The 11,049-nt window shown below is 37.4% G+C and overlaps 1 protein-coding gene across 1 annotated transcript; it reads left to right on the top strand.

Annotated features, from left to right (window-relative positions):
• The first annotated feature begins 6,260 nt into the window (after positions 1-6,260).
• LOC141652325 (transcription repressor OFP1-like) lies at positions 6,261-7,650 on the top strand. The gene has a single exon (XM_074459822.1). It carries the CDS (start codon positions 6,335-6,337, stop codon positions 7,361-7,363), a length of 1,029 nt encoding a protein of 342 aa, XP_074315923.1. The 5' UTR covers positions 6,261-6,334; the 3' UTR covers positions 7,364-7,650.
• Positions 7,651-11,049: the final 3,399 nt, after the last annotated feature.

Raw genomic sequence — 11,049 nt, 5'->3', positions numbered from 1 at the left:
TTTCGTTCAAAATTGTGTTGGGTCTTCATGCTTGTGGATCTTGTTGATAATATGGTCCTTTGTCATGGTTGGTGATAGCATCGTCGTGTCTCAAGTATGGTTCATAAGGTTATATATATGTGGTTTACACAATATAAGTATGGTTTATACACTTTTGCATGCTAAATTGAATTGCCTCAAGAAACATGTTGAATGGTGATTTAATTTTGGTACATGTTTTGTAATGCCGCTTAAGAGATTAATCGATGTCGTATACAATAACGGGATGACAAAATGTGTAATTATATTGTCCACTTTTCATATGGTCATAGTATGCAAGGTTCATATTTCTATAATAGCAAGGAAGTACCATGTTCGTTGTGAGTCTCACCGTATAGTATAATTTGTTCGTAATGTCAATGTGGAATAAAAGTTAACGTCTCGTGTAATAGTTATAGTCGTCTTGAAGGTGAACTACGGGGACGAAGTTCCTTTTAAGAGGGGAAGAGTATTGTCGCATGGGAAAATGACAAAATTATGACAATCTCATAGTAGTTGGAGTAGTTTTCCGAGTAATTGTTAATGATTGTTGTATAATTGTTGGCAATTGTTGATTAAATTTATCATGCTGTTGTATTTCGTTTCCAGGTAATTGTTCACAATGTTGTTAAATAATTGAGTTGTTGCTGCATGATTGAGTAATAGAAATGATTTAAAGGAATTAATTTAAATGAATGCTATTTTGTTTGTGTATAAGTGATCGATAATCTACTGCTTTTGGGTGATTGATAACTAATGATTCTTGATAAGTAATTGATGGAGGAATTAACAGATAGTCGTGTTGGTTTATACTTGAGTAATGACATGAGATAAGTAGAAGTAACGATTGTGTCGGTTTATTCTCGTGTATAATGTATGTTTGATGACTTGCTAGGAAGCTGTGTTGGATGTTGTGTGCTAGGGTAGTAGATGATGATGGGGGGGGGGGGGGTGAGCGTTCATAACTGGGTGGTGGATACGAACGGTTGTGTTTGTCCTTATCGGGATGGATAGTTGTAGTTGCCTTAGTTCCTTTTTACCTTGTGTCGTGGGGGAGGATGAGTTGAACTTCGGGGACGAAGTTCTTTTTAAAGGGGGAAGACTGTAATACCCGTCCTTTTAGAGAACCGTTGACTGTCGTTGACTAACCCTAGATACCTATTGATGTGACTCATATTTGAGCATATTTAGTCCCCGAATTAGCCTCGTTCCTATGCTTTTTAGTGCATAATTAGGTCATTTACTACCTTTAGTTTCCCGTTTTTCATATTCTTTGAGGTTTTGATCCCTTGGTAGGAAAGAAGTGCAAACCTTGCATTTTCATGGCAAAATGGAGCTAAATTGATCAAATTCAATGACCAAGTATCAAAGGAAAGACAATACTAGAAGGCCTATGTAGATAATAAAGTAGATTGGGCAATGATGAAAGGATCCTTGCATCTCCAACAAGATCCCCGAGGATTGTTGAGGAGAGAAAATAAGATAAGTGAATGACCTGTGATCCGAGCGTTCCGATGCCCAGGACGAGCGTCTACCTGCTACAATCCGAGCGTCCTGATGCCAAGACGCTCGTCTTGAGGCCAAATGATCCGAGCGTCCCTCCCACAATCCGCTCGAATCCCCATGCAGAACAACCGTCCTTGCTTCCTAGACGCTCGGGACGAGCATATTCCTTGGAGACTACCAAAACGGAAATGAGCATCTCCTTGGAGAGGAGCACTTCCTCAACTTTTCTTAAGGGTCTTAATAGTCATTTAAGCCCTTAGTAACCCTAATCTTTGTACCTAAACTCTAGTATAATACCTCATTGTACTACCTAGATTAGCTTGTCATCTTAATAGGATCTTAATCTTATCTTAATCAAGTCTTAATACTCTCTTAATCTTGTAATCAATTCTTAATGTAGCATTAATACAAATCTCATTTCTTAATCATTCCTTAATTTCTCTATTGTTCATCATTTATTTTGGGTAATTAGAAGATTATTTGGGTTTATTTGGAGGATTGACAACCTTCCATCAATCATCAAGTACTTCTATTATTCTTTGCTTTATTATTTGGAATCGTCTTTATAGGTATAATTCTCTCTTAATCCCTTTTTAATTATCGTTAATCATCTTCATTTGTTCATCATGTTTTGCCTTGCTAGTATGATTGACAACCTTGTTAGCATGTTAAACTTGATAATGAGTGAGTAGTTTCTTTAATTAGGGTTAATGGGGAATTAGGGGAAACCAACATGGGGATTGATTCATGCTTAATCTAATATGTTTTCATAATTAATTTGCTTGCTTGTTGTGATTCCAACTTATGCACATGTTATGTTTTATGAAATGCTAGCCTATGAATCCTTGCATTTTTTACTCATCACTTATCTTTTCAATGAGACTTGTAAGACATAAACCAACTCGAGTCTCATTAGACCATGCATATAGTTGGATAGGGAGGATTAAGTCGACTTGTAGGTGTTGTACAATCTAATCGATTCGGCTCCGGGACCCAAACCTTCCTAGGGATTGTAAGATATACACTAACTCGATCCCATCATAATAATAAGTGCTTGCATCTAGTAGAGAACATGTTTGTATGATCAAATCCCATGAATCCCCTATGAACCCATGACACCCTAGTGCTTTTAATCAACTGTTTACATCTCATTTTAATCATCTTGCTTGCTTTCATTACTTTATTTACATTGTTATTTAGTTTAGTTGATCTCCTACCTCAACCCAATTTGTGACACCCTTAGGCACAACCATTTGCAATCGAAAATCCTACATCAATACCCGTCCCTTGGGATCCGACCTTTACTTACCTCTTTACTTAAAGTAGAGTAGTTTGTGAAGTTATAAATATTGTTTTGGTCTAGGTAACTCTTAACGACAAGTAACCGAAAATCGAAATCCGACCACCTATCTAGACCTTCGGAAACCTTACGAGCTAACCTTGTTACGTTATAACCCTTTGATGTGTTGGTTACTCGATCTAGCGGAGGCTACTCGATCGAGTAGCTTAGTCACTCGATCGAGTAGAGGCCACTCGATCGAGTAAGTTGTTTACTCGATCGAGTAACGGGAGTTCAGCGGGGAATTATAAATCGTGATATCGTGAAACCCAAATTGTTTCTTTTCCTTCTCTCCTAAACCTAGATGCCGTCATATCACTTCTCCTTCACCATGGTTCATCTCCTTGAGGACTTTGAGAGTGGTTACAACATAGGGATGGGATGCTTGAGTCGGGTAGCGGTCTTGACGTCAGGTTGCTTTGTATAGGTATGTTGTCATCATCATCATCATCATCGTCTCCCTTGGCTTCAGTTGTGTTATGGTAGTAGTAATAGATGGTTATGCTGGTTGTTGTAGATGGTTCTGATGATTGCTTGTTGTCTTAGGGTCGTGCGTGGAATCACTGCGGTTTACTAAAGGTAGGTTTTCCTACTCAGTACTGTTTGTTGTCTAGAGTGTCGATTGTTGTTGTATAACTAGTTTAGTGTCGTTGTTGGTGGTGTGGATTGGTTATTGCTGACAGTTGTTGTTTTATAATGTGGTTGGTTGTGGTTGGTCATTGTAATTGTTTGTCTGTGGTTCTCGAGGTGCGTCCTCGGCTGAGTGGAGTCACTTGCAGAAGTGGCTTCACCCGTTGATGCGAGATTTGTTTGGTCTATGTTCGGGGGGGGGGGGGGGGGGGTAGCAGAGGAAGTGGTTATACGCTCTGTTCACCGAGTGTCGTTCGGTTTGCAGCGAGAGTCTGGCCAGGTCTTAGACATATAGGTTGTGGTTATACGCTATACATAGTACCAATGGAGGCAGTGGTTATACGCCCCATCAGCTAGAGGCAGTGGTTATACGCTCTGGCAAGTTAGAGGCAGTGGTTATACGCTCTAACGGGCGTTCGCTCTATTAGCTACGCTTGATTGCTAGCTTTGTGCCTTCTGTTGCTGTGGATTGTGTGTTACCGTATTCGCTATGCTTTGATGCTAGCATTGTGCCTTAAGTTGTCATGGGTCGTGTGCTATGTTGGTTATAAGTGTACATGGTCTAGTGGTTGCATATGGTTTGGGTTTGCATGATTGCATCTGTCTAAGGTTGACGAAGTCTTGGTAATTTTGTGTTGGGTTTCATGAGTGTAGATGATCTCACATGTTTACTGTTTATGCCTTTCAATTGTTAATGATTGTTGATTATATTCAATTGTTGTAAACATGACTGGGAGAGCATCTAGTTACTCCCGACTGATTGTCGACCCCCATTCCCAGGTTGTTCAAATGATTGTTGTTTTGGATGATAACTTGCTGGGGAAGTACTGTGCGGCGTGATGAATAATAAAATAGGAGTTTGCTTTATGTTTTAAGAACCTTTGAATAATGTATTAGTTTTTTTGGTTTTAGTAGCGAACCGGATTGGTCAGGTGTTTCCACCACCTTGACCCTTTTATCAGTATTGTACTCTGATATTTACTTTATAGAATGTTTTTCCCTTTGTTTTATCATCCGGGTTGTTACAAAGGTCTTGTTAAGGCTCCTTGGTAGATGGAGGTGTTTATGAAGATTTGCTAAAAGGTAGGTTTATCCTACTCGGTTTCGATAATATGCATATTTGTTAGTTGCTCATTTGTCGTTGCTTGCTTTGTGTCAGTTGTATTGCATTTCGTGTTGGTATTTGAGGATCTTTGTGAGTCTCATATGCTGTTGGAAAATGCATTATAACATGATGTTGGTTTATGACGACTCGAGGAGTCGAGATATTTGAGGAATAGACATTCATGGCATCTTTGACGAACGATTAATATTTTTTTTTGAGAAAAATAAAAAAATAATCTGATCAAACTCAATTTGGGTTGTACTAGTACTCCCTCCATCCCATTCAATTGTTATCTATTTTTGTATCAGAAATTTTAACTTTAGACGGACATTATCCGTCTAAAGTTGTAGACGGATAGTGTCTCTCTCACAAAATGAGAGTGGATTGTGTGTGGGTGGGAAATTGACCCCTCACTTGCCCTCCCACTTGCATTTTGTCAGAGCGCCACTATCTATCTATTGCTTTAGACGGATAATGTCCGTCTATAATGAGACGGATTATTTTGTATTGGGTGTTTCACTAAACTGTTATCTGTTTCTATTTTTTGTAAGGTTAACACAAGTGGACATGTAATATGGGAATGTTGACATGTGATAAAGCCTTTATTTTATCATTATTTCTCTCTCTTTTTATTCTAATTGGGATTTCACTCCATTGTTATCTACTTCTATTTTTGTTAAGGTTAACACAAGTGATTAAGTAGATATGTAATATGGAAAACTGGACATGTGATAAAACCTTTATTTTTTCATTTTTTTTTTCTAATTTCCATGGTCTTTATGTCAAACTAAGTAGATAACAAATAATCGAGACAGAGGGAATACATGCTAGTACAATTATTTTATTTTCCCTGAAGTTTGAAAATTTCAAAGTTTTAAGTTTACCTTTTTATATTAGACATGCCTTTAATAGGTTATTTGTGCATCTACTTTCATTATTGTACACTTATCATGTAATAACACTGTTCTCAAATGGTCCCCTTTTATTTTTTGTGCTAAAAATAAAGGTAAATAAATAACTTAAAAATAGGAGCGAGTATCATTTTTGTCTCCACTATTTTTGAATGAGTACCTTGCCAAGCCACGTTGGCCAGTCCTGTAACAGAAACGTGAACATAAAGGTAAAAGTTAATCTAGTTGCTTAAGAGCAACTCCAATGGTATAACTTGGAAACTGTCATATTTTAAATCGCAAGTTAGTTATATACCATTGGAGTTGGCCATATAAGCTTGTTTAGTTTAAGCATCTAGCTTCATTAAGCTATTAGCTTAAATAACCTCAGAAGAAAAAACAATCAATAGCAATTTAATTGGGCATTTTCTATTATTCAAGCTAGTATAAATGCTAAGCTAAACCATTCTGACAGTTTGGTAGCTCAAAATAATTATAGTTTAAAATATAATATAACAAAGGTAAATTAGTTACAACTAACTTATTATTGAACTTGCTCTAATAAAATCAGAAATAAAACGTAAACAACAGTTGAATTTATTTAACAATAGTTTACCATGCACAACCAAAAACATGCACCCACATCTCCTACGGCTAGTCCTATTAGATTTAGCCACTTTTTTCAACAATTGTGGACCCCCAAAATATACTCTCCCCTCCCTATATTTAATTTCAAAACCCAACCTTCTTCTTCTAAATTCTACCCCAATTTTCCCACTACCACACACAACACATTGTTTTGTAGTCTCTACTATACTCAACTCCTAAAAGAAAGATATACAAATTATGGGCAATAGAAAATTCAAACTAAGTGATATGATCCCAAATGCATGGTTTTACAAACTCAAAGAAATGAACAAAACCTCTTCTATGCTTAAGAAGCACCATCTCCCATCACCATCACCATCACCAGCACCGCCACCTCCAGAACCGCAATCTTCTCCACCTATATTCACCGTAAAACCACCCCTTCTACCGCCATCCGAACCTCAAGGCCAATCAAGAAAATCATACCACATAACTAGAGAACTAACTACTAACCTACCAAAGGAAGTGCTAATACTAAAATCTCCACCTAGAAAGACAAAGTCATCCACAAAATCAAGAAAATCAAGTAGAAGGAGCAGTTCCATCTCCACTTGTAGCAGCCAATCTTTGTCTACTTTTCAGTCGTATCGCTCTGAATCCCGTTCTCCTCCTTCTCCCCCTCCAGCTACAGAAACCAAAGTTATAAATTCCCCAAATAACGTCGGTTTATTTCATGAGGATGCTCTGCTTAAATTCAAAGCAAAAGATTGTTATAAGCAGAGGACCCTCAAAAATGCTCTGACTCATGAGTCAAAGCATTTCGACATCGTTATTGATGTCGATAACAAATTTGGTATCCAACTTCCACCTATTATTACCAAAATAGAAACAAAACCCAAAAACACCATTATTATTAACGATAAGCAAAAACCGGTGAGGAGAATGACCGTTGGCTCCCCAGGAGGGGTGAGACTGAAGGTCAATTCTCCGAAAATAATAGGGAGGAAGCAAGGGCAAAATGGGAATAAAAGTGTTGGTAGAAGAAGCACGAGTTCGAAGAAGAAGAGGAGCATATCAGAGAGTTTTGCAGTAGTGAAATCATCATTTAATCCTCAAAGAGACTTTAAGGAATCAATGGTTGAGATGATTTTGCAAAATAATCTAACGGCTGCAAAGGATTTAGAAGAGTTGCTAGCTTGTTATCTCTCACTTAATTCGGATGAATATCATGATGTTATCATTAAGGTGTTTAAGCAAATTTGGATCGATTTGAGACACCCTAAATAATGCAACTTCTTGTTTAAGACTGTTATATGGTTGTAAGGTTATTATGGTGAACCGGATCTAGTACAAAGAGGGTATACTAATTATTTTTGGAATAATTAGTGATGATACAAATGATGTAAATGGTAAAGTTTATTACTTTAATTTGTAGGAAATAATTGTGTCGATAATCTTTTGTTGTCCTTTACATATAGTATTATGTAGTGTGACAAGAAGGTGTAATCTTATTTCTGATTTTGAATGCTTTAAGTTTCTTAAGTTGATAACTTTATGGACCTACATATGTAAGTGACATATGGTTTGGCGATAATGATAGGGAAAAATTCATACATCACTTTTTTTTATCTATTTTTTGTTTTTTTTTAGCCGTAAATAAAGGGTTTTTATACAATGTACTTATTTTAGTAATACCATAAACTAAATACATTACTCCTTTGATTGCCAATTTATATCAAAATTGCTAAATTACATCCTTATTTTACTCATTTCGCCCCTAAGTTCATTTTCAACTTGACAACTTTGCCCTTCTCTCTCTAAAAAATATTCCCAACATTTTTTTATCGATAAATAAGAAATGGGTGACGATAACCCATTTTTCCGATATGTGTGAATCGTATACTAATGAAAATTCGTACAATTACGACGGAACTCAATTCAAAAATGATTGGAATGCCGAACAACATTATCGACATTGCAATGAGTTTTATATATAGTTATGATAAAGGCGAGGGAAGCGGATTTGGTTACGATGATAACAATACGGGTAACACGGAAAATGAAGACGGAGAAGCTGAAAATAAGGTATTAATCGAGTATCTTAAATTTTCAAATCACGTCTTTTTTTATGTAGACATGCTAAAAATATGAATTCGGGTCAGATGTATGACCTTGCCCAGGCGAAAACGTGCGAAAAACACGTCTAAGCCTAGGCCTATTCGTGTAAATCACACGAAACAGACCAGGCAATTCGTGTGGATTACACGAATGAGCCCAGGCCCAAACGTGTAATCTACACGAGTTAGCCTAGGAAATTTTGTGTGATCCACACGAATAACCCAGGTATTTTCGTGTTTTTCACACGTTTTGGCCCAGGCATATTCATGTTTTTCACATGTTTGGTCCCTTTTTTTTAAAATATTTGCGTAAATGTTATAAATTTAGGAAAATGCTGAAGAATCTCAAGGATACGGTATTGCTTATAGTGATAAATTTGTATTTGATTATATGTTTCACACTTTCGAAGAAGCATTTCATCATATTAATGAAGTTACGTACGGGTTAGGGTTTCATTTGGTAAAATATAAGTATCACATGTAAAAAAGTCCTCCGTATAAAATTGGGTCACATGAGCGTTATGGACCTTACAAAAGTCATGCGAAGGATCCCGAGAAACCGAAAAGAAAGTAAAAAAAACAAAGAGATTTGAGTGTCTATTTGTAATAAGGGTGATAAATAGAAGTTCATGTGAGTGGGAAAAAGTTCCTAACTGCGGGTTTCATAATCATAAGTTTGGAAATTTTCTTGAAGGTCATAGACGTAGAGCAAAGTTAACCGATGAACAGAAAGAATTTATAAAGCAGCAGCGACAGTCTCATGTGAAACCGGGGATAGTTAGACATGCATTTACGCTTAGGTTTCCTGATCAGCCGGCTCCATTTTTGAAACAAATTTACAATGACAATGCCTGATTCCGTGCAAAGGATAGGGATGGGAGAAGCAGTGTGTAATATATGTTACATCTAGCAAGTGAAGCTAATTATCTCAGTGACTTCATGGTGGAGGGGGAAACAAAAGCTCTTACACATGTTTGGTTTGCTCATCCTGTGGGAGTGGAGATGTTTAAAGTAACCCCCCCCACCATATACCAAAGGGCCTCCAAAATACAACCTCCAAAATAAATCAAAGTAAATGTATCGACAACAACTCAGTGGAAGCTAAAACTATAAAGTATGTCATTTCTGCCCCGTCCAATCCCGCGAGCTAAGTTAATAGCCATCACGTGCTAAACTAACTACTCACCATCCCCGAATGGATCACCACAGTTTTGAAAACAACAAAATGGGGTCAGTCAACTGCATAACCAATTATAAATAAAGCGACCAAACAAAATCAATCAAAACAATCTATAACCATACAATCCTTCAAACTTCAAGTATCAGTAACTGACTGCACACCAAGGTGTGTAGCCCTGCTAGGTTACCCATCGTAACAGGTAACTCACACCGCCAGTAGGGACCGCAGCCTTACCACCTAATCCCCGCTCATCGCAACGAGCGAACCCATATCATTAATGTGCACATCCCCCTTGTGACGGGAGCCACAAGGGGCAAACATGGGGGTGAAACCATCTCCCAACATGGCTCACAATATCCAACCAATACCTCTATCAATCACAAATACGATATCAAAATAATCACAAATAATCCACCGCAATATCAATCAATACAACAACGGTATAGTCGTACTGTGTAGGGAAGCCCTACCTTATTTCGCAACCTCCAAATCAACAATGTATAAACAATCCACAATAATAATCACACAACCACTTATAACCAATTATACAGGCAACTGAGCAGGGAAACCTTACCTTTATAGCAAATCCGCTTGCGAACACTAGCAATCAACAACGACGTTTAAGAATCCGTCACCTACAATCAATTATCACAATATAATTAATAACTACCCTTCATTAATCGATCTAGTATACGCCCATTACTAATTGCCCCAATAAACCTAATCTAGGGTTTGCATAACCTAAACAATAAACTGATTAAAGAGACTAGAGACTTACTAACGCGATTGACACGGGAAGAGTGATCCGGAAACCCATAATTGATCAAACTTTGCTCGGGATTTGATCAAGATGATTAGAGGGATTTTGAAATGTAATTAGTTTTACATAAAAGTGATTTATAAACTGACGAACAGTTTATATATCCTCTAATAATTTTAATCAAACACGAGCGATAAACCCGTAACGAACCGGACACTTGGCCAAGTACACAACCATACTCGACCGAGTACCCCACATACTCGGTCGAGTGCAACTAAGTCAGAAGCCTGACAGTACAACCAATAGACGTACTCGGTCGAGTGTAGCCTACTCGACCTAGTACTGTACGACCAGAAATGTGTAGTATTACAATGTTGTTCTAATTGACTCTACATACAAGATGAACAAGTACGACCTTATATTGGTTCAATGTGTTGGCGTTACACCTGTTGGAAAAAGTTTTTCAATAGGTTACACGTTAATTAAGAGGGAGACTACTGAAGCGTATACTTGGGTTCTGAGAAGGCTGGAATGATTGTTGGTACCAGATGTGAAGCTAACAGTCATTGTCATTGATCACGAGCGTGGTCTAATTGCTGCACTAACTCTCGTAATTCACACTTTCCATCATTTTTTGTGCCTATTTTACATTTACAATGCAGTTGAGGCCAAAGAAACAAACATGGAAAAGAATGGTAATTGTGGGAAAGCGGTAGCCCATGGTGCTTGGAAAAAAGTTATTGAAGCTAAAACGTTTGATGAATGTCAGTTGAAGTGGAATGAGCTGAAAAAGAAATATTGTAGTCATCCTCCACTTATCACTTATCTTCAGTTGACATGGTGGCATAATATCCATATGTTTGCCAACTGTATTACTAATTTGGTGCTTCGTTTTGGTAACACAACTACGTCTAGA

This window comes from Silene latifolia, chromosome 4, assembly GCF_048544455.1.
Source record: "Silene latifolia isolate original U9 population chromosome 4, ASM4854445v1, whole genome shotgun sequence".
Taxonomy (NCBI): domain Eukaryota; kingdom Viridiplantae; phylum Streptophyta; class Magnoliopsida; order Caryophyllales; family Caryophyllaceae; genus Silene; species Silene latifolia.
This window is presented reverse-complemented; position numbering and strand designations above follow the sequence as displayed.

Coding starts and splice junctions, on each gene's coding strand:
- LOC141652325 (XM_074459822.1), top strand. CDS start 6,335: ATGGGCAATAGAAAATTCAAACTAAGTGATATGATCCCAAATGCATGG.